The sequence below is a fragment of the Silene latifolia genome, chromosome 6 (assembly GCF_048544455.1).
Source record: "Silene latifolia isolate original U9 population chromosome 6, ASM4854445v1, whole genome shotgun sequence".
Lineage (NCBI taxonomy): Eukaryota > Viridiplantae > Streptophyta > Magnoliopsida > Caryophyllales > Caryophyllaceae > Silene > Silene latifolia.
Genome location: NC_133531.1, coordinates 19,644,703 through 19,668,894, shown reverse-complemented (window position 1 = coordinate 19,668,894; position 24,192 = coordinate 19,644,703). Strand labels below are relative to the sequence as shown.

At 37.2% G+C, this 24,192-nt stretch overlaps 1 protein-coding gene across 1 annotated transcript in view; it reads right to left on the bottom strand.

Annotated features, from left to right (window-relative positions):
- The window catches only part of LOC141587708 (uncharacterized), a 52,708-nt gene extending 33,505 nt beyond the window's left edge, over nucleotides 1-19,203 (bottom strand). The window contains exons 1-4 of the mRNA XM_074409181.1: nucleotides 17,742-19,203; nucleotides 15,314-16,194; nucleotides 14,910-14,912; nucleotides 13,560-13,615 (exon numbers count right to left, since the gene is read on the bottom strand). Coding sequence (XP_074265282.1) covers nucleotides 13,560-13,615; nucleotides 14,910-14,912; nucleotides 15,314-16,194; nucleotides 17,742-19,203 — 2,402 coding nt within the window. The remainder of the gene's footprint in view (nucleotides 1-13,559; nucleotides 13,616-14,909; nucleotides 14,913-15,313; nucleotides 16,195-17,741) is intronic.
- Nucleotides 19,204-24,192: the final 4,989 nt, after the last annotated feature.

The following is a 24,192-nucleotide window of genomic DNA, read 5'->3' as shown; positions in this document are numbered from 1 at the left end:
TAATTCTACGACTCAAGACCCAAAACACGGCCCAACCAACCATCATACGGGGTTAACACAACCACAAACACGTACCTAAACTAACTCTGTGACACCCTTAAATTTAACGATAAATAAACACGTAAATTCTACAGAAAAACTGACAGGATATGTTTGTAATTGGTTCAACTAGACAAAACCTGTAATTTTTAAAAACTTTCCTAAACCATTCACAAACATTTCCAACTCAAGAGTGCCCAAAACCTGCAAAAGCTAACAAACTAATTTACATAACCACGCTAAAGACACGGGGATATAATGATACAAACCAAAATAGAAGAGGGAGACATATGTCCCTTCAAAATATATACAAAACCAAAAGTTAAAGGTTTCTACAAAATAAAAACCAAACTAAGTCCAAGGTTCTCTTGCTCACTAGCTCGTCCGTGAACCCCAACTAAGCATCATCAACCTGTCAATCGCATTTTATACAAACACGAAAGCCACAATTCAGTGGGGAGTAACTTCGAGTCCTCCCAGCCACGAAACGTCATATTTAATGTAACATGTAGTGTAACATGTAAACAATTTGATAAACCATTTACTTATCAAGTATTCTAACATGTGAACTCTAAACTGACCAATTTAAACTATCATGTGAAACATATAACAAATAGTAATCCAAACTTTATCAATTGTAACCGGCTTACATCTCACCTATTACAATTCATAAAATCACCATACAAGAAAGGGCAATATATCAAAGACAGGCATAAGTTCTTAGTCCCGTCAATAGTCACTCAGAATCTCGAGTCTATACCACGAGGTAGGGAAGGTAATCGAACCGGTATCTTGGCTCAAATGTTAATATGAATAAAACATGGCCAAGACACAACACAACCCTAGCCTAAAATCTGCAGAGACCTAGACATGCGGATACACACCACCGCACCCAAGACCCACAATTTTTCTAAAACAAAGTGAGTACCCTAAGGAGTCCACCAAAGGGTTGGCTAGTACTTAAGCTGACCACTTACTATCAAAATAAGTAACGAGGTCATGCCCCAACTTGGATATAATCCCACCAAGTCGAGAACACAAAGGCTATTAAGCGGTGAACATATACTCGTCAAAGACTATGAAGACCTATCTATGACAAACACAACAACCTGCAAGAAGTATTCAATACCAATTCTAGCAATATTAACAATATTAAAGGCTTCAGGGAATCTAGGGCCGTTTCTACAATATAAGAAACTATTAAATTCAACCAACTATACATGTGAACTTAAAAACTTGATAAATGGCCTAAAACAAGAAAAAGGCCGATTATCCAATTCATATAAAATTTCATCCAACCGAATTTTTACCCGCAACCCCAGCCCTGCGACAGTGCGGTTAAATTGCGGTGACCAATCACTCAATTAATCGACATCGAATCATCAAAGGGACTAAGGCTCGGTTTTGGACAATCATCAAAACATTACAATTATCGCTATAAAATTCATTTTGAGCCTAATCATTACAATTTCATTTTATAATCTACCCTAACATGTGCAACTACCAATATAAACATAATTTTACCAACCTCATTATCTTTACTACTAACATTATTCATTTCAAAGGTTTAACCATATGTTACTTATTCTAACTATAACATTAATGAACCTAAAACGATGAACAAAGCATGAAAAACCGCGAAACAAGCGACGGAACAACCCGGGCCAACTCCACGGCAGCCGTGGGCTGCTGGGCTGCGCCTGCCTGGCCGCCGCCACTCCCACACCTCCATTTCTCCATTTTTGTTCAGTTTAACACCGTCTGAAACATCAATTAATCATTCCTAATCTAATATGTTAACTTAAACTAACAAAAAACATGAATTAGCCATGCATGCAACCATATTATCATGTGGAATTAACTACTTAAATAAAAATCACAAAAACATACAAAAACAACAAAGAATGTGACGATTATTATTCGAGTAACTCAAATATGTTACCTTAAGCTAGAAAATGAGCAATTAGCACCTTGAAAACCAAACCCTAACAAGCAACTAGCCACTATCTTCGACAATATACGAGTCCCCAAACTCGTCCTCCAAATCTTCACCTAAATAAACCATAAAAACACAATAATAAGTACAAATACCGAAATTATGCCAAAATCATCTTAAAACAACTTCAAGAAAACTGAAATTAAAATATACCAGGAGGTAGATCTCGAAGAGAGGATTCCGGAAATATAAATTATGTGAAAATCCGACAAGAAATGGGGAAGTTATGGTGAAATTTGGCTTGAATTTTGTATAAAATGGTGTTTTTCTTGATTGGAAATCTTTAGAAGGTTGAGGAAGATGAACAAAAGAAAAATCAGAAAAAAGAAAGGGGAAGGGGGAGTGTGCCGCGGGAAAGGGAGAGGAAAGGAGGAAGGTGCGGGTTTTAGTCGGGATTTTACGAGTCGGTTTTGGCTCGTTTCGATAATAATTAGAACCGCTTGTCAAACGCAAATTCCGACAAGACCAAAGTTCTTAAACACGAGATTACAAGAAAATTGAATACTCATACGACCCATTTCCAAAATCGTTTGCCCAATTTTCAATAGAATTGTCATTTTCCTCCCGATATGCCATTAAATCGAATTAAAAGATTTTTACACGGTTTAAACTATTTTTAAACGTTTCGAAACTATCAAAATAAATACTTTACTTCAAAATATAATAAAATTATATTTCTTTGAATTATTTTTACTTCAAATACGTTAATATTAAATTCAACTTGATTAATAAATTACTTTCGCAATATATTAACGGTCCGAAATTACGGGGTGTTACAATCACCCCTCCTTTTAAAAAGTTTCGTCCTCGAAACTTAGAAGGAGAAATTATAGTATACAACATCTTAATAATATAATCATAAGAAAATATAGGTATCTTTTCAATGAAACGGTGATACTCTCGTTGATCAGACAAGAACATCCACATTCATATCAAGATATAAAAATATTTCTACACCAATAAATGAGAAAACCCATTATTGGGACGTCTCCAACAACGAGATTTAACACTCATTAATGTTAAAACCATTAAAAATCATAAAAGCATTTTCAAAATTTTAGTTTAAAGTTCTATAATAAGAATAATATCTTTACTAATTATGATTAAACACGGCTTAGTAACTCGGAAAAAGAGTAAGAAAAGGAATACCTTACGAGAATAATTCAGGATATTTAGCTAACATAGAAGCTTCAGTTTCCCAAGTCTCTTCTTCGACATTTCCACAACGCCAAAGAACACGAACTAGAGGTACAACTTTGCTCCTAAGTTGCTTGTTGGCTTTTTCAAGAATCCGAATTGGCCTTTCTTCAACCGCCAAGTTAGGCTCCAATTCAAGAATCTCTTCTTGGATGATATGGCTAGGGTCACTAATATACTTCCTCAATTGAGAAACATGGAAGACATTGTGAACCTTGCTCAGATTTGGGGGCAATTCTAAACGGTAAGAAGCAGGACCAATCTTTTCAATCACCCGAAAAGGTCCAATATATTTAGGGCTCAGCTTCCCTTTAACGCCAAACCGTTTCACCCCTTTCATAGATGACACTTTAAGGAATACTTGATCATCAACCTCAAAGGAAAGTGGTCGACGACGGACATCAGCATATGATTTTTGACGGTCCTGAGCGGCCTTCATCCGCTCCCGAATGATCTTAACTTGTTCAATGGACTCGGTCATCAAATCGAGTCCTAACATTGGAACATTTTGGGTTTGATCCCAACAGACTGGAGTACGGCATTTTCTACCGTACAGAGCTTCATACGGTGCCATTTTAATGGAGGCTTGATAGCCGTTGTTGTAAGAAAACTCAACCAGAGGTAAACATTTCTCCCAGGAAGTTTGGAAATCTAAGGCACAGGCACGAAGAAGATCCTCTAAAGTTTGAATTGTTCTCTCAGTTTGACCATCAGGTGGCGGCGTGAAAAGCAAAGTGCTCATCGCAGTTTACTACCCAAGGCTCTCTGTAATGCAGTCTAGAAACGAGAACAAAATCGAGGGTCTCGATCTGAAACTATATCTTTAGGAACCCCATGATAGCGCACTACTTCATTCACATAGGCACCAGCTAGAACTTCTAAACCCCAGGTCTCTCTAATGGGAATAAACCGAGCACACTTAGTCAATCGGTCCACAACCACCCAAACAACATTCTTCCCAGTGGAAGTTCTGGGTAAAGCCATCACAAAATCCATGGAAATAGACTCCCATTTCCAAAGAGGAACATCCAAGGGTTGAAGCAAACCCCCGGGCTTTTGATGCTCTACCTTTACTTTCTGGCAGGTGAGGCATTTACTGACATACTCCATAACTTCAATCTTCATCCTAGGCCACCAGAATTGTAATCTCAAATCTTTGTACATCTTGGTACCTCCCGGATGAATGGAGTAAGGAGAGAGGTGTGCTTCATCAAGAATTCGTTTTCTCAAATCGGCTGCACTCGGAACATAGATTCTACCATGATAACGAAGATACCCATTATCATCAATCTTACAATCCTTAGCTTGCCCAAGTTGAATTTTAGCTCGAATGGATTTGAAAGTAGGATCATCAGGAAGGCAAGCACGGATCTCACGGTAGAAGTCAGGTTCGGCTGACATGGCATCAAGATGATGAGAGTCCCTTTTTACAAGGCTTACTCCTAATTTTTGAAGTTCTAAAGCAAGTTCAGGAGGTAATTCCCGAAAAGAATTCAAAGAATGACAGGATTTTCTGCTAAGAGCATCAGCCACCACATTAGCTTTTCCTTCGTGATAAATTAGATCGGCATCATAGTCATTCACCAATTCTAACCATCTTCTTTGTCTCATGTTCAGCTCTTTTTGGGTAAAGAGATATTTCAGGCTTTTGTGGTCGGTGTAGATATTGCAATGGACTCCAATGAGGTAGTGTCTCCAAATCTTTAAAGCATGCACCACCGCAGCTAATTCAAGATCATGAGTCGGGTAGTTAACTTCATGAACTCTAAGTCATCGAGAGGCATACGCAATGACTTTCCCTTTTTGCATCAAGACACAACCTATACCATGCTTAGAAGCATCACAATAAACATCAAAGTCCACTCCTTCTTTCGGTAAGGTCAACACCGGAGCGGTAGTCAACCTCTTTTTCAATTCCTGGAAGGCATTTTCACACTCCTCAGACCACACAAACTTAGACTCCTTCTTCAGCAACTGAGTCATCGGCCTAGCAATCTTTGAAAAATCCTTCACAAATCGCCGATAGTAACCCGCCAAGCCAAGGAAACTACGGATTTCAGAAACATTGGTCGGACTTTTCCAATCAACAACGGCTTCAATTTTGGCAGGATCTACCATAACACCCTCTTTTGAAATGACGTGCCCAAGGAAGGTCACTTTAGGTAACCAGAATTCACATTTAGAGAATTTAGCATACCATTTTTCACGGCGCAGAATCTCTAAAATAACACGAAGGTGTTTGGCATGTTCTTTTTCAGATTTAGAATAGATCAAGATGTCATCAATGAACACCACAACGCATTTGTCAAGGTGTTCTCTGAAAGTACGGTTCATCTGATCCATGAATACTGCTGGAGCATTGGTCAAACCGAATGGCATCACCGTAAACTCGAAATGACCATATCTCGTACTGAAGGCGGTTTTAGGAATGTCAGCTTCTCGGACTGGAATTTGATGATAGCCCGAACGAAGATCAATTTTAGAAAAAGTAGAAGCACCACGGAGTTGGTCGAAAAGATCATCAATTCTAGGAAGAGGATATTTATTCTTAATAGTAACCCGGTTAAGTTCACGATAATCTATGCATAATCGCATAGATCCATGCTTCTTTCTTACAAAGAGAACAGGAGCACCCCAAGGTGAAGAGCTAGGTCGGATAAAACCTTCGACAATCAAATCATCCAGCTAAGCCTTCAGCTCTTTCATTTCAGACGGTGCCAGCCTATAAGGAGCTTTAGCAATAGGGCCGGTACCAGGAATAAGATCAATAGCAAATTCAACTTCCCTTTCAGGAGGAATTCCCGGTAGCTCATCAGGAAAAACTTTGGGAAATTCACATACTACAGGAATGTTCTCTTTAGAAGGCAGAGAGGAAGAATCAAAAGGAGTCACCATACACAAGAAGGCTTGATGACCCTTTTTCATCGCATTGACAAACTTCATAGCAGAAATTAATTTAGTACCGGTTTGTCTTTTAACCATTTGATAAGACACACGGTGACCTGAAGGGCTTGTAAGAATTATTTTCTGGTCTCGACATTCAAATCGAGCATGATAAGTATGTAACCAATCCATGCCCAAAATGACATCAAATTCTTCAAGCGGAAATTGTAAAAGATTTGCTGGAAATATAGATCCCACAATAGAAATAGGGACTTCCGGATAGATTTTAGAACAGGAAAAGACATCACCAGAGGGTAAGGATATAGATGTGCTTTCTTCTTGTGATGATTCAAGTGATAACTTATCGGAGAGTTTTATTGAAATAAAAGATAAAGAGGCACCCGTATCAAATAGTACCAAACAAGGAACATCAAAAATAGAAAATGTACCAGTAATGATATCGGGATGTGCCTCGGCCTTCGCTCGGCTCATGACAAAAATCCGACCCTTCGGCCTCACTGGCCTCACTGGGGCGGCAGGAGTAGTAGGAGCCGTCACCTTCCTCTCCGGGCAAACATTGGCCTTGTGGCCCGGTTTGTTGCATGAAAAGCATATGATAGGATCAACGAAGCATTTACCCGGGTGTGCTGGTTTCTTGCAGTTATAGCACACTCGGTCTTTAGTACCTTTATTGTCATTAAAAGCTGAAGATTGACCACCCCGGTTAGCTTGCACAGTAGAAACAAATCTCCTCTTGTTTGGGTCAGAAGGAGAAGAGATGAACCTAGGTGAAGGAGTAAAGGGCCTAGAAGATGGATATAAAGGCCTCTTGCCAAGATTAGAACTGTTGCACGAGCTTCATTTTCAATCTCTTTCAATGAATTCTCAGCCCACAAAGCATCATTGTAAATTGAAACAAAGCTGGTGGAGTCCCGTCGGACCATACTTTTGATTTTAGGAGAGAGCTTTTCAAGATAAAAGAAGGCTTTTTCATTGTCATCCTTCACCAATCTAGTGGCATAATGAGCCAACTCATTGAATTTATCAGTGAAGGTCTGAACAGGAAGGCTTCCTTGCTTTAATTCCATGAATCCCTTCAACTTCTGCTGCTTAAGTTCTTGCGGATAGAATCGTGCCTCCACTAATTCCTTGAAACGTTCCCAGTCAAATCCCGGTTCAGATGAAACGGTAGGCCCAGTCATGGACCACCATCGATCTGCTTCTCGTACTAGGAAGTGAGATGCCAGCTTCACCTTATGTTCCTTCTTGACATCATACAACGTAAAGCTTTTCTCCAACTCCCGAAACCACCCCGTAAGAGCAACTGGATCAATCTCTCCACCATAAGTGGGAGTGTTGATTCGGGTTAATTGATTAGCCACCCAAGTATAGGTGCCTGGAGTACCCTCAGGAGGCGGAGGAGGAGGAGGAGCTTGTTGATTCTGCTGATTTTGTTGGTTTTGGAGAATTTGAGTAAGAACTAGTAAGATAGCATCATCAATTCTTCTTGGCGGAGCCATCTTACAAAAGAGAAAATTAATTAGTACCTAACAATTAGCAATCACAAACAGACTACCACATAAAATCCTAAATCTATCCATCCTACCCATCTCTCTAGTTTATTATTTAAAGGTCAAGTGATTTTAAGTGGGGTGCACAAACGTGCGTCGGGAGCAACAAGCTCTGATACCAACTGTGACACCCTTAAATTTAACGATAAATAAACACGTAAATTCTACAGAAAAACTGACAGGATATGTTTGTAATTGGTTCAACTAGACAAAACCTGTAATTTTTAAAAACTTTCCTAAACCATTCACAAACATTTCCAACTCAAGAGTGCCCAAAACCTGCAAAAGCTAACAAACTAATTTACATAACCACGCTAAAGACACGGGGATATAATGATACAAACCAAAATAGAAGAGGGAGACATATGTCCCTTCAAAATATATACAAAGCCAAAAGTTAAAGGTTTCTACAAAATAAAAACCAAACTAAGTCCAAGGTTCTCTTGCTCACTAGCTCGTCCGTGAACCCCAACTAAGCATCATCAACTCCAATCGCATTTTATACAAACACGAAAGCCACAATTCAGTGGGGAGTAACTTCGAGTCCTCCCAGCCACGAAACGTCATATTTAATGTAACATGTAGTGTAACATGTAAACAATTTGATAAACCATTTACTTATCAAGTATTCTAACATGTGAACTCTAAACTGACCAATTTAAACTATCATGTGAAACATATAACAAATAGTAATCCAAACTTTATCAATTGTAACCGGCTTACATCTCACCTATTACAATTCATAAAATCACCATACAAGAAAGGGCAATATATCAAAGACAGGCATAAGTTCTTAGTCCCGTCAATAGTCACTCTGTAACTCGAGTCTATACCACGAGGTAGGGAAGGTAATCGAACCGGTATCTTGGCTCAGCGGTTAATATGAATAAAACATGGCCAAGACACAACACAACCCTAGCCTAAAATCTGCGCAGACCTAGACATGCGGATACACACCACCGCACCCAAGACCCACAATTTTTCTAAAACAAAGTGAGTACCCTAAGGAGTCCACCAAAGGGTTGGCTAGTACTTAAGCTGACCACTTAATATCAAAATAAGTAACGAGGTCATGCCCCAACTTGGATATAATCCCACCAAGTCAGGAACACAAAGGCTATTAAGCAGTGAACATATACTCGTCAAAGACTATAAAGACCTATCTATGACAAACACAACAACCTGCAAGAAGTATTCAATACCAATTCTAACAATATTAACAATATTAAAGGCTTCAGGGAATCTAGGGTCGTTTCTACAATATAAGAAACTATTAAATTCAACCAACTATACATGTGAACTTAAAAACTTGATAAATGGCCTAAAACAAGAAAAAGGCCGATTATCCAATTCATATAAAATTTCATCCAACCGAATTTTTACCCGCAACCCCAGACCTGCTGCGACAGTAAGGGTTAAATTGCGGTGACCAATCACTCAATTAATCGACATCGAATCACCAAAGGGACTAAGGCTCGATTTTTCAAGACAATCATCAAAACATTACAATTATCGCTATAAAATTCATTTTGAGCCTAATCATTAAAATTTCATTTTATAATCTATCCTAACATGTGCAACTACCAATATAAACATAATTTTACCAACCTCATTATCTTTACTACTAACATTATTCATTTCAAAGGTTTAACTATATGTTACTTATTCTAACTATAACATTAATGAACCTAAAACGATGAACAAAGCATGAAAAACCGCGAAACAAGCGACGGACCAACCTGGGCCAACCCCACGGCACCGTGGCTGCTGGGCCTCGCCGGCTTTCGCCGCCACTCCCACACCTCCATTTCTCCATTTTTGTTCAGTTTAACACCGTCTGAAACATCAATTAATCATTCCTAATCTAATATGTTAACTTAAACTAACAAAAAACATGAATTAGCCATGCATGCAACCATATTATCATGTGGAATTAACTACTTAAATAAAAATCACAAAAACATACAAAAACAACAAAGAATGTGACGATTATTCGTCGAGTAACTCGAAATATGTTACCTTAAGCTAGAAAATGAGCAATTAGCACCTTGAAAATCAAACCCTAACAAGCAACTAGCCACTATCTTCGACAATATACGAGTCCCCAAACTCGTCCTCCAAATCTTCACCTAAATAAACCATAAAAACACAATAATAAGTACAAATACCGAAATTATGCCAAAATCGTCTTAAAACAACTTCAAGAAAACTGAAATTAAAATATACCAGGAGGTAGATCTCGAAGAGAGGATTCCGGAAATATAAATTATGTGAAAATCCGACAAGAAATGGGGAAGTTATGGTGAAATTTGGCTTGAATTTTGTATAAAATGGTGTTTTTCTTGATTGGAAAGCTTTAGAAGGTTGAGGAAGATGAACAAAAGAAAAATCAGAAAAAAGAAAGGGGAAGGGGGAGGGTGCCGCGGGAAAGGGAGAGGAAAGGAGGAAGGTGCGGGTTTTAGTCGGGATTTTACGAGTCGGTTTTGGCTCATTTCGATAATAATTAGAACCGCTTGTCAAACGCAAATTCCGACAAGACCAAAGTTCTTAAACACGAGATTACAAGAAAATTGAATACTCATACGACCCATTTCCAAAATCGTTTGCCCAATTTTCAATAGAATTGTCATTTTCCTCCCGATATGCCCTTAAATCGAATTAAAAGATTTTTACACGGTTTAAACTATTTTTAAACGTTTCGAAACTATCAAAATAAATACTTTACTTCAAAATATAATAAAATTATATTTCTTTGAATTATTTTTACTTCAAATACGTTAATATTAAATTCAACTTGATTAATAAATTACTTTCGCAATATATTAACGGTCCGAAATTACGGGGTGTTACAAACTCCCCATACCCGCTCAACACAACCCGAACAACCAGATATCATGATTATACGCTTAAAGCTGACGCCAACATTATAATAGTCACTCTCGTCCCAATAATTAATTAAATCTCAACTCTCTACTCCATCTCTCTCATTACTTCGTCCTACTCATTACTCCGTCTCATAATATAATACTCCATAGTAACCAGATTTCCATCTCAATTTCAATATCGATATTGTCAAATATTCCATTAAAGGAATTGCTCAACACTTAGAGTATAACTCTAAGCTACTCACCCGCGAGTCAAGATCAAAGAGTACGACAACTCAAATACAATACTAAATCCCAAATAACAATACATTAGAAAGTTAATACATTGTCAAACTTGCTCGCTTGTACTCAAAACCGGTTACGAAAATATCTGTCAACAAATAATTTCATTCTAAATCCTCCACCTCCTGTACATCTTAAATATACTACTGATGGTACATGTATACAAATCATCCAACAAAACCCAATCTCAATTGACGTAACATGAGAGTATATGTACCCATTATCCACTTTCTCGTATTACACCCATTACTATTTGGTTACTAAACACCTCTTATACCACTTAGTCGATCCATCTCACCGAACGTAAGCTTAACAACAAGATAAATATACTACTAGTAATATGTGCATAATAATAATGATAACAACATCAAGAATACTATATCTCAATAAAAATTCAAAGATATAAACTTCAACAAATCAATGACAATATAACATACTACCTCAAACAATAGTAATAATAATAGGATCGGTAGAATCGTGTTAAACCACCCCATTTCATTTCGCCCAAAACCGACCCACGAGCGAGGCCACTGACCCAAAACATAGACCAAACCCGCACTTTGTCACGGGTATAAGACGGATTCGACCCCATTTTAACTCGGTTTTAGGAATTTAAGACAGAAATGAGACGGAAGTGAGACGCAACTAAAATTGAGCATACAAAACGAGGAAAAGTATAAAGAACCGAGCTGTCTTTTACGACGACCTTTTTGAAAACTCAGTCAAAACTCAAACTTTATTACCTTAAAAGAACGAGGAAGGGACGAGGAAGCCAATGGTACAAAAATAATGGAGTTTGGTTGAGAAATGAAGGCGGGATCTGGGTTTGAGTTGACGGAACTGGGTTGAGGTTCTGTTCATTATTGTTGCTGCTGCTTTCGAAAAGGGGAAGAAGAAATGAGGAAAAGCCAGGGTGGGGGATGTAGGGACACGGTACACCAAAACAATAAATAATAATAATAATAATAATAGAATTATTAAAAGGTAGAGTGTAAGAGAGTGTGTTGTCGGAATCGGGTCGGTCCGAATTGAAATAGCTTTATAAGAGAAATGCGACGATCTTTGCTAGAAGGAAATGTGACGGTCTAAGCTAGTCGGAAATTTAGACGGAATTTATTATTACTACGGTCACTATTATGTATACATACAATTATTAATGGAAATGTCACTATTATTGATGTCCGACTAAAAATATGTATACATACATTCCTATATAAGTTATGCTTCAAAATATAATTTAATAATACGTATTTTTATACAAATGAGCTTTTATATATTACCTTTATAAAAATCGTATTTGAAATAAAATTAATTAAATTGAATAATTCAAAAATATAAAATAAAGTAATCAGACAGTTTAATAAATTTTAAAATGTCAAAATGGAAAATTCGCGGGTGTTACAGAGAGACATTTTTTTTACACTAGAAATGTTGTATGTGAAATATGAATGAATAATCAATGAAAAAGAAAAACTCTTCTTCTTTCCTTAGGGTGGCCGAAAAAATGGCCTTGGGTAGCATGCCCAATGCCTTTTGTTTTTGCTCTTCTCAAAAGTTTAGGCATGCAAGGCTAGTAGGTAGTCTTTAATCATTATGTTTTCCACTAATATGAAAACACAATATTAACCCAACACTCCCTCTAATTTCGGCACTTTCATAATAAAATGGATGGTCCATTTTATTTTGTCATTTGTCAATTTTGTCACATGTAACATGTTACATGACATGTCACAATGTAATGTATTTTTAACATATTAAAAATCAACATACTCATAAAATATGTCATTTACAAAATTGACTAGTAATTCGTAATTACTTGTGCCAAAAGTGTTTCCGTATTATAAACTACAACATTCTGTATTCATAATAATTTATTCATTCTTGTTTCAATTGTTTCTGTAAACAATGATTTCATCTAAGTAATAAAACAATTCGATTACTTAGACCGTGTCTCATTTAATCATATTTACAATAAGATACGTAAATTATACTCACAAAATCATCCGTCAATTTTAAGCAATTTAATTAACTCGTATCGGTATACGATTAATTAAATAATCAATTAAGAGTATTTCCCTATAGGTATGACCTAAGGGGATCAATCATCACCACCGTCCGCACGACAAGAATGTCAAACTCTAGTCAACCAATCATTACCGATATGTGTGGACCAGTTGACTGTAAATATTACATCCCACATGTATTCTTAAAAATGAGATTTAATAATGATATTTAAATCATGTGATCGCACTATTGTTGAGGACACATTTCCCAACAGAAACTACTATAGTTTACGGGCTAAGTTGATAAGTTTGATTAATAGAATGCCAATATTCATGTTCACATTAAGATACTAAACAAAATCCACATGTCTGTAGTCAGATTTCATTCTCATAAACTTGTAGATATAATGAATTTTTTTCGACCATGTAAATAAGACCATCATTATTAGCGTCCATCCCTTTGAATTATAAGATAGACTTGATAAATCCTTCTTCATTAATATCCAACTTCAGAACATATCATGGCAGATTGGCTTTTATGTCAGATTAATTGCTTGTACATGCCTTTTAGTATGTTTAAACACCATGGCCATTCAAATCAGCAACTTTAATGTCATTCCTGAAACTACTTTCTTTCAGGAGCATAATACTTTTCCTACCATCTATACTCCCGCTTTGCATACATCCAATCAGTTAACCCTACCTTCCGAATCCTTCAAGCGACATCGATCTCACTTGAATAATGCCAACGTAATTGTGCTGCAAAAAATTCAATCAGGATCAATCAATAGCATGAGCATGCAGGAGCGATAAACAATTAATTAAGTGAAAACAATAGAATAGAAAGAAATTCTAATGGTGAACCAAAGGCATTGATGAATTGTATATATATACATCGCAAATTTGTGTAATTTATATAGATAGATATTTAACTATATTAGACTTCTGTATCATCATGGCCTATTATTAGACGTTTATTTGCTCCTAAACTCTATCTTGTATTATTTGTATTTCTTTTATCTATTTTTATAAGAGAATTTTATATATTATCTTTTTTTCTAGTTAGTTCGCAAAAGTTGGAGAGTCTATAATCGCTCGAAAAAAGCTTCATTTATAAATCTACTAGATTTAATGCCCATGCGATGCACGGGCCTAGATGTACATGCTTATGTAGTGTTCAATAGTTTATAATATAGTTACTGAAAGATGTTATAGGGTAGGATCTAAAATATGTGCTACGTTGGGTGGTGTTCTACAGAAATTGATCTTTTGTTTAATAGCAAATTAATCTATCATATCTTTTATAATTATGTACTTTTCTTTTTCATGTCAATGACTAAAGTTGATAATTTTTCCTTTTTAAAAATTGCTATGATCATTTTATTCGATTTCAAGTCCTTTTTGCTAATCTTTATTCGTATATGCACAGTGTTCACATATTTTATAGTTCAACTTAAATACAACAACAATGATTTGTGTTTATTGGTCCATCGTCAACTTGTTATTATAAGTCTCATAGATTATTAAGATTTTTTATATTCAATCTAATAATTAACTTTTAATTATCAACCAAAAGATAGTGATTGTTTTGACTTTTAATCGTAAGAAAATTTATAATTATTAAATTTTAGTACCAATATGATGAACACATTACACTCATACCAATGAACTCAAAAAAATTCATCTTCCCATTATTTAGGATAATAAAAAAAAGTTTATTTTGTTTTTAGAAAATATATATGGTTTGTCTACAACATAGTAGTGTCTATTTTAATGGAACATGGTTTGTTTACAAATACTCTGCCTTCCGTTAAACTACTCCCAACCTTTTAATTGTATATGTATAGCTATTACAAACAATTCTATTATTCATCGAACTCGGCTGTATGGTAGTATTAGTTTGACGCAAGGCAGCGCAAAGTCGGGTCCTAGAACCCATTTTTTATTAATTGCAACTAATTAAGCATAGTACTCAATTGCATGGACAAGCTAGTTATAGCATGCAAAATAGAAAGAGCTGTTTGTGAAGATTCTAGTTAAATGAATTGAATACCTCCTGCAAAATGAAAACCAACATTATCAACTTAACACAAACTATCATAAAAGCAAGTTCATTGTTACTTCATCCGTATTCTTGTGTGAAAGTATTCAAAACCCTTGAATTGGGTATTGTATCTCATAGCATATATATATATCATATTTACAATATATCGTTAGCTATATTCTAGGCTAAAATCAATATGAACAACTGACTAAGATATTTACATGCTAAATAGGAAAGATACATATCATATAAAATATTGACTAATACTCCCCCGCAGTCGGAGCGGAAGCCGGGCAAACGCTAAGACTGGAACGAAAACGATTAAACAGATGCTTCGGGAGACCTTTAGTAAAAATGTCCGCATACTGGTATTCGGCGGGAACATGTAAGACCTTGACTAAACCAAGACGGACCTTTTCGCGAACAAAATGAATGTCAATCTCGATATGCTTGGTTCGCTGATGTTGAACAGGATTGCCGGACAAATAAACCGCGGATACATTGTCACAAAAAACGAGACTGGCACAAGTAAGAGGAACATGGAGTTCTAATAATAAATTGCGTAACCAGCTTGTCTCGGCAACCGCATTGGCAACACCCCGATATTCGGCTTCCGCACTAGACTTGGATAGAGTAGGTTGGCGTTTGGAAGACCAAGATACTAAATTATTCCCGAGAAAAACACAATAGCCTGAAGTCGATCGTCGTGAGTCGGACAACCCGCCAATCAAAGATCGTAATATGCGAAGATTATAGGAGGCGGATTTAGAAATGGTTAGCCCATGGTCAATAGTACCTTTGACATACCGCAGGATACGCTTGAGAAATTGAAAATGGGGCTCACGAGGGGCATGCATAAATAAACATACTTGTTGCACGGCGTATGTGATATCGGGCCTAGTAATTGTGAGATATTGAAGGGCACCCGCTAGGCTACGATACAAGGTTGAGTCCGCTATTAAAGGACCAGCCGTGGAGGAGAGTTTCGCACCAGGCTCAACTGGTGTACTGACGGGATTGCACGAGCTCATGTTGGCTCTTTGAAGAATATCACGGGCATACTGTTGCTGTGATAAAAACAGACCCGAGGCATTGCGGTGTACTTTAATTCCAAGAAAATGATTAAGACGTCCAAGATCCGTCATAGCAAACTCAGATGAAAGAGCTCGAATAATGCGTCGAAGAAGGAGAGCAGATGATGCGGTTAAAACAATGTCATCGACATATAGTAGAAGATAAGCCATATGAACACCATCCCGATAAATGAACAAAAGACTGATCACACACGCTACTTCTAAAACCCCGAGACTGAATGAAGGTCGCAAAACGATGATACCAAGCCCGTGGAGCTTGCTTTAAACCATATAAGGACTTACGAAGGCGACACACATGATGCGGGACAGAGGGGTTAACGAAACCAGGCGGCTGATGCATAAAGACCGTTTCAACAAGATCGCCATGGAGGAAAGCATTCTTGACATCTAATTGATGTATGGGCCAAGAACGGGAAGTAGCGAGACTAAGCACTGTACGAATTGTGGTAGGTTTCACCACCGGACTAAATATCTCCTCACAATCTATACCGACTTGCTGACATTTTCCATTGACCACAAGACGAGCCTTATAGCGTTGTAAAGTCCCATCAGACCGGTACTTATGTCGAAACAACCATAGGCAACGGATGACAGGAGGGTTGGTAGGATGCGGGACCAACTCCCATGTTTCATTGTCAATTCAAGCGCGATATTCATCGGTCATGACAGCGCGCCAGTGAGGGTCCTGGAGGGCTAGTTTAGGGGACTTTGGGACAGGGGAGATGGTAGGGGAAGACGTGGCAACGAGGTTGGGAGGAATGCGGGGTTTGAATATCCCGTGCATAGCGCGGGTACTCATGTTGTGTGCACGGGTATGTGGGGGTGGTGGGGGAGGGTGAGGTGGGGGAGGTGGTGGGGGAGGGGGAGGGGGAGGTGGGGGAGGGGTGGTGGAAGGTGGGTCAGCTGGGGAAGTGTGTGGTGCAACGGGGGTGGCTGTTTGTGGACTGGTTGGGGCAGAGGATGGCAGGGGTTAGCAGGGGTACGAGGGGATGTGGGTTGAGGAGGTTCTGGCCGGATAAAGGTCAAGTTAAGGCGTCAATGATGGCAGGTGGTAGAGAGGTGGCGGGTGGGGCGAGGTTATTGGGAGGGTTGACCGAGGAGGATTTAGCAAAAGGAAAGACGGACTCATCAAAGGTGACATGACGTGAAATTATTAGCTTACCACTGGCGACGTCATAGCATTTGTAGCCACGGAATTCTTGTGGATATCCGAGGAAGACACATTTGGTGGAGCGGGATTGGAGTTTATGATGACGTTTTGAGGACAAGTTGGGGTAACACACGCACCCAAAGACACGGAGATGAGAGTAAGACGGATTTTTATGAAAGAGAGCGGAAGTTGGTGAGCGAAAATGGAGAATTTTTGTGGGTAAAATATTGTGTAGGTGGACAGCCGTGTGCAAGGCATCGATCCAAAATTCCGGTGGTGTAGAAGAATGGTGAAGTAAGGCAAGAACAATTTCATTTAAACGACGAAGCATGCGCTCGGCCTTGCCGTTTTGGGAGGACGTTTTTGGACAAGAGAAGCGAAAAACGAGGCCGTTTTGATTGGCAAAATTACGAAATTCATGATTATCAAATTCACGACCTAAGTCACATTGGAAAGCCTTAATGGAGCGTTGAAATTGTGTAGTGACGTAATTTCGAAAGTTAATGAATTTAGTAAATGCTTCGGATTTGAATTTTAATGGGTACACCCATACAAACTGAGTAAAATTATCGAGCAAAAGTAAATAATATTTATAACCTGCTTTGCTTTGTATGGGTGATGTCCACAAGTCACTGTGAATGATATCAAATGGAGCTAGCGTAGAAGAATTAGAATCATGAAAGGGCAAACGTCGATGTTTACTTATTTGACAAGAATGACATAAGGACGAGTTTGATTTGCTATTACAATCAATGCTAGACTCAGACTTAAGAAAATTCAAAATATTGGCACCCGGGTGACCGAGACGGGAATGCCAGACATCGGTTGAGAAAGCAAGGAGATTATGGCTTGACGCATAGGGCTTCGAGAAGGACGACTCAGCTGACACGGGGTATAGGTCACCGTCACTATTGCTCCTCAGAATCAGACTCTCATTCGCTAAATCCTTCACAGAAAAACCACACGGATCAAATTCAACGGAAACATTATTGTCTTTTGTAAATTGTCGAACTGAGATGAGGTTTTTAATGATTTTAGGAGTGTATAAAACATTGTGAAGGTACAGGGTTCTATTTGGTTTTGCTAAGGAAACGTTGCCAGACCCATGAACAGGAAGACGCGCGCCATTACCAACAAATATCGAATTAATTGAGCTAGAATTAAGAGGGAAGCGGAACGTACCTGCATCCGCACTCAAATGAGACGATGCACCTGTGTCCATATAGAAAGGACTAGGAGATTGTATTTGAAGGGCAGCGAATGCTTGGGCTAAATCCGTTGGCTGCGGTTGCTGACCATCATCCGTGGCCACATGGGCCTGCCCAAAACCAGCACCAGATTGACGAGAGCCACCACGGGACTGAGAGGACCGAGAGGCAGAGGACTGGGCAGGAGCTTGCCATGGCTGCCATGGCATTGTCCACCCTGGAAAAGTAGGATACGGACAGGGTGGTGGTGTCCACGGTCCTGGCCAGCCAGGTATAGGCCCCCACGGGGAGACCAGGGGAGCAGTGGTGGTAGGTGTCGATTTCTTCGACTGGTTTCGCCCTCCTCCACCGCTGTTATTGCCTTTGTAATTGCCGCGCTTACCACCATTATTACGCTTATTATTGCGCGACGAGTCAGAGGCATCATCCCAATTTCGAGATTCAGTGGAGGGGACAGGCGGAGCAACGAGAGTCGTGGCATCCTCACGACTAGACTGACGGTGATTCTCAAGTTCAATCATACTCCGAGCCGTCTCAAAGTTTGGCAGAGTCTGATTAATATACGCGGCCACAGTATCGTATTCTTTTGGTAGACCGCGAACCAACTGAAGAACCAACCGTTGATCGGTAATTGCAGCGCCGACGTCTTTCAATTGGTCAGACAACTCGCGGAGTCGTTGACAATAGCCATCGAAAGACGGAAATTTGCCAAGTTTTAGATTGTGGAATTCACTCTCGAGACTGGCGGCACGAGCGCCCTTGTTGTTGAGGAATATGTTCTTTACTCGATCCCATGCCGCTTGTGCAGTAGAATCGGGCTCAAGGACACGCGGCAACAACTCATCCGACATCGTACCATAGATCCATTGCAATACGTGGGCATCAATTTCATACCACGCATCATACGTTGGGTCAGTCGTAGCCGGAGCGGGCGTACCATCGATGTGGTGTAAAACCTTGTATCCGCGGGCATGGAGCGTAAACAGGTTGACCCATGACGCGTAGGATACTTTGGTGCCGTCTAACACGCGTACCTTATTTTGAATATTGGTGACGGTGTAGACGGGGTGAAGAGAGGATTTTGGCGTGTGAGTGCTCGTAGTTTCGCCGTCAACCATGGTAGCGTGAGGCTAGGATGCGGCGAGGGAACGATGTGCTCTTGCCGTGGGCAAAAGCAAGGACACAGGAGGATCGAGTAATCAACCTGATACCATGAAAGTATTCAAAACCCTTGAATTGGGTATTGTATCTCATAGCATATATATATCATATTTACAAGATATCGTTAGCTATATTCTAGGCTAAAATCAATATGAACAACTGACAAAGATATTTACATGCTAAATAGGAAAGATACATATCATATAAAATATTGACTAATATTGTGGTCTCTCATTAACACTACAACGTAAAAATAGTACTGTATTAGATATGTAATACAACAGTTGATGAACGAATTAAGCAAGTCTAATAAACCATTAAAGCTCGCGTATGTATATTGATTGATTACGGTTTATAAACCCGCGGTTGTTGAGATTTTCATCATGTCATAACAAAAGAAATGTATTAGTACTAAAAACATACATCCTCCATTTTAATCAATTCTATACATAAACATACGTTGACATACATAAAGTGAAGAAAAATTGCGCTAACATTACAGAATTTTTTTTTTCCTAAATTCAATTAACATTAATAATAAACAATAATAACCAACATTGCAGAAAAGGAAATGAAGTGAAGCTAAGCTATGTGAGCTCAACTTTTCTGAGATGGGTACGGGTCGTTTGGTAGATTTTTTTTTTTTTTTTTTGTATTTTTCAGTATATTTAAAAAACTTTTTCTTTTTATCACACGAATTTACTAATATCGCCCGAGTAATTTACGAAATTACCCTTTTACACTTAAAAAACCACGAAAATTCCCCTTCCATAACAAACTAAAAGAATTTATCAAATTAAACACTATTGCGACCCTACTTTTCAAATTTTATGAATAACCCCTGTCAAATTCACATTTATTTAACCGTTTGTCAATTGACGACAACACCGACATCAATTTAAGGTAAATTACTCTAATCCTTTATCAATTCATATAATAACTTGACTTAACATATTAAAACGATGGACTAAGTCAGCATGTAAACTTGTCCAAACAATCCACTCGTCCGAGAAAATCTTCTAATACACCGTAAAACAAAAAAAAATTAAGATTTAAAACAAAATAATGAAAAACACTACAAAAAAACCAAAACGGAATGTGTTTGGTGCAAACAGCACGCCATAACTCTAGAATTCTCGTGTAATTAAAACATCCATGCTATCGATGGATCATGTAATGCACAACTGCAGAAGTAAAGGTCGTGGTCTCTGGACTGCTCATGTCAATCACACATTATAGCCATCAACTAATCCTGTAAGCTTCACGAACGAACCGTGTTATGATCGTGTAAGCTACACGAACCAACGACGGCTGAGTTGTGTTTGGGACACGAACACTCAATGGGAAAAAGAAGGTCGTCAAATCACAACAAATACATAACATAATTGTAGCCTCGTAGGAGATTGAAATAATAAATTCAAAGAAAAATTCTACTTATCATATACTCCATATACCGAACACGATTAAGAAAAAATGTCCGGAGTACTATCATGAGAATGTGGGTATATACAGCGGGGTAGAGTTCAGGAAAACTTTTGCCTTGTAATCGAAGTGCTCCTAAATAATTATGCATCTTTATAATCCGTAATGTATATTTATACAAAATTACAATGAATGTTTGATGTTGTCTTACATGTCTACTTGAATATAAAAATAATAGGATTTTAGTTACTGACTTATCATTATTATCATAGTAACATATATTCCGTACTACTGAGTCCGTATATTCCTCTCCTTAGCCAGAATTAAACCTTGTTTGAGAGCGAAAAGATCGGCCGCCAAAACAATATTCTGGATGCATGCATATATAATCCTTAAACTTATACCCCTTCGTCCATATTATTTGTTTGCCTTTGATTACAATCCAACCTTCATGTGCAATTAACATACGTCCTGCATGCAAATAGTATATCAAATTAATTAGAATCATTCGAAAGCATCAAAAATAACATGAATAACCAGAAACTATAATAAAACGGGGAACGACAAATAAAAAGTACATAAAAGAATAGCAATAACAAAAATTCATCAATGCAAGAGAGATACGTATATATATAAATAATGAAATATGGGGAATTTGGGAGTATGGTGAGTGTATATATCAAGAGGTAACTTGAGGGTTTAATACTCTGCCTCAAGTATGATTCTAATGTAACAAACCCTTTTAATATTATTTATTTTATATTATATTATATTGTATTGTATTTGTATTTGTATTTGTATTCTTAGACGATAGTTATTAGAAGTGTTTGGATGTGATTTAAATTTTAAATGGTGATAGAAGTTGATTACCTCAACACTTATTGTCTTCATGTACGATTGTCTTCGTATAAACAATTTTTTATCTTTTGCAATTCTCTTTAGATATATTTTTATTTAAAAATTATTTTAGGTTGTTTTACAAAGTTGGACTCTCTGTAATCGCTCGAAAAAAGCTTAAACAATTTTTTATCTTTTGCAATTCTCTTTAGATATATTTTTATTTAAAAATTATTTTAGGTAGTTTTACAAAGTTGGACTCTCTGTAATCGCTCGAAAAAAGCTTCCTTTATTAATATAGACTAGATTTAATGCTCGTGCGATGCACGGGCCTAGAAATAATATTGTCTTTTAAAATTTTTCTTTAAAGCTGATAATAAATTATCACGGAAAAAAATGATTATGTGGTGATTTTCCTTATTATAGTTATGCTTTATACCAAAAGAGTTAACATTTTGCCTAAAAACCAAATCTATTTCCAAATTTTTATTAACATGTTGGTATATATTCCACTTTTCACCGAACTATTATGATTTTATTAATTATTTTTTGAGGTAAATTTGTACATAAAAGTCTCACTATATGCAATGCAAATTCCTTGATGAACTTCTCCCTTCTATATATTGTCGAATAATTGACATTAATGTTTATGCCGAATAATTTCGTGTTTAATTGAAGTATAACTAACTCTCATATAATAATTTATTCATGTACTTTACGGAATCAGTTTAGCTCGCTGAGTAGTCATGATAAACAACCCGTCTCATGGTAGACGGACAGTGACCATCTCACAAAAAGCAAGTAGGGGGCAAGTGGGGTATCCATTTCCCGCTCACTTGCACTATCCACTCTGATTTTGTAAGATAGATAATGTCCGTCTAAAATGAGAATTTGTGCATGATAAAATACACTATATGAAAGGCATTTTATTGTTATCCTATCTTCTCATTGTCTTCGAGTAATTTACAATTTCAAATAGTGATAAGAAGTGTTCTAAATATTTGGTTTTGTTCATAAAAGAATCCTATTACTAACCAAAGTCATACTTACAGTAATTAGATGGTAAACTGAGTTACTAAAATCCTATGTCTATTCATATTCAAGTCAGCCATATGTATTTCTTAAAGTATTAATAAATTGTATTCCGTATTATCTTTTCTATTGTTGCGTCATAATCTGCGGAACACATCTTGTAAATTTGGAGATAAAATCTACTTCATTATTAAATTACTCTAAATTGCCAAAATGGTTTTAGATATCAACAGTTTTTACTTTTGAAATTTACCATTGGACTTGCTCTAGGAGTCTTAGTCGAACACAACTAACTTTTCAGATTTGAACTTAAAATCTCAACTTAGTAAGGGAAACAATCTTCATTGATATATCGAAAATTCAAACGACCCATTCAGTTACACGTTAGATTGTGTGGACAAAAGAATTAACATTGTTGACATATTTGATAACTTATGGCAAAACTAACATTATAAATATTTGTATAATTGTATGCAATTCTCTTAATAATGTAAATCTACTCGAGGAGATTTCTTAATAACAATTATCCACATGATTATAATTATTAGGCTTCTAAATATCTGATAATCTAATAGCTAATTTATCCCAACCACTATAACATGCAAATTTACAATTATATAGTACAAATTATAAATTGCATCAGTTAGAATTAGAAATCCAACATTTATGAGCAATGCTATGGATGGTTTCTTATCATAAAGACGATAAAATAATACTCCATATAACTTGTCTTCTCATAAAGACGATAAAATAATACTCCATGCAAAATTTTTATGGAGAAGGTAGTAGAAAGGGAAGGTTTTATCATTGCTCTTACATGTATGCTTAGAACCACCATTGAACTCCCATCTGGTAATTTAGATAGAATTTGATGAAAACATAAACACAATTACATTGTGTTATCTGATCATGATTCTGAGGACTAAAAGATACAACCTATGTGCAGTGTGTTATACTGGAGTTTATACAAACATGGCCTGATGGCCTTCGTGTATGAACATCCGGGTCAAATGCAGGAGTTGAAGAGTAGAATGCCTATTGATAGAATTAGCAACCGTGACGGGTTCATTAGATGGAGTATGCTACATTACTTTAATCTTTGTCGATCAATTTGTAATTAATCCACATGAACAAATTAGTCACAATCCAACCCGACGAACAACAAAAAAACATAAGCAACTCGGTGAGAAAAATTATAAGCGAAACTTGAATCTAAGAGATAAAATACAATATCTATGAGCAGTATAATTTAGTTATTACCTAAATTAATTATTTATTTTGATATCAAATATAATGTAGTGTGTAAATTTTCGAGTTGTTAATGAAAGAAAGAGGCAGAGAGGATGTTTTGAATTGTGAATTCCTTGTATTACGATCAATGTTTATAT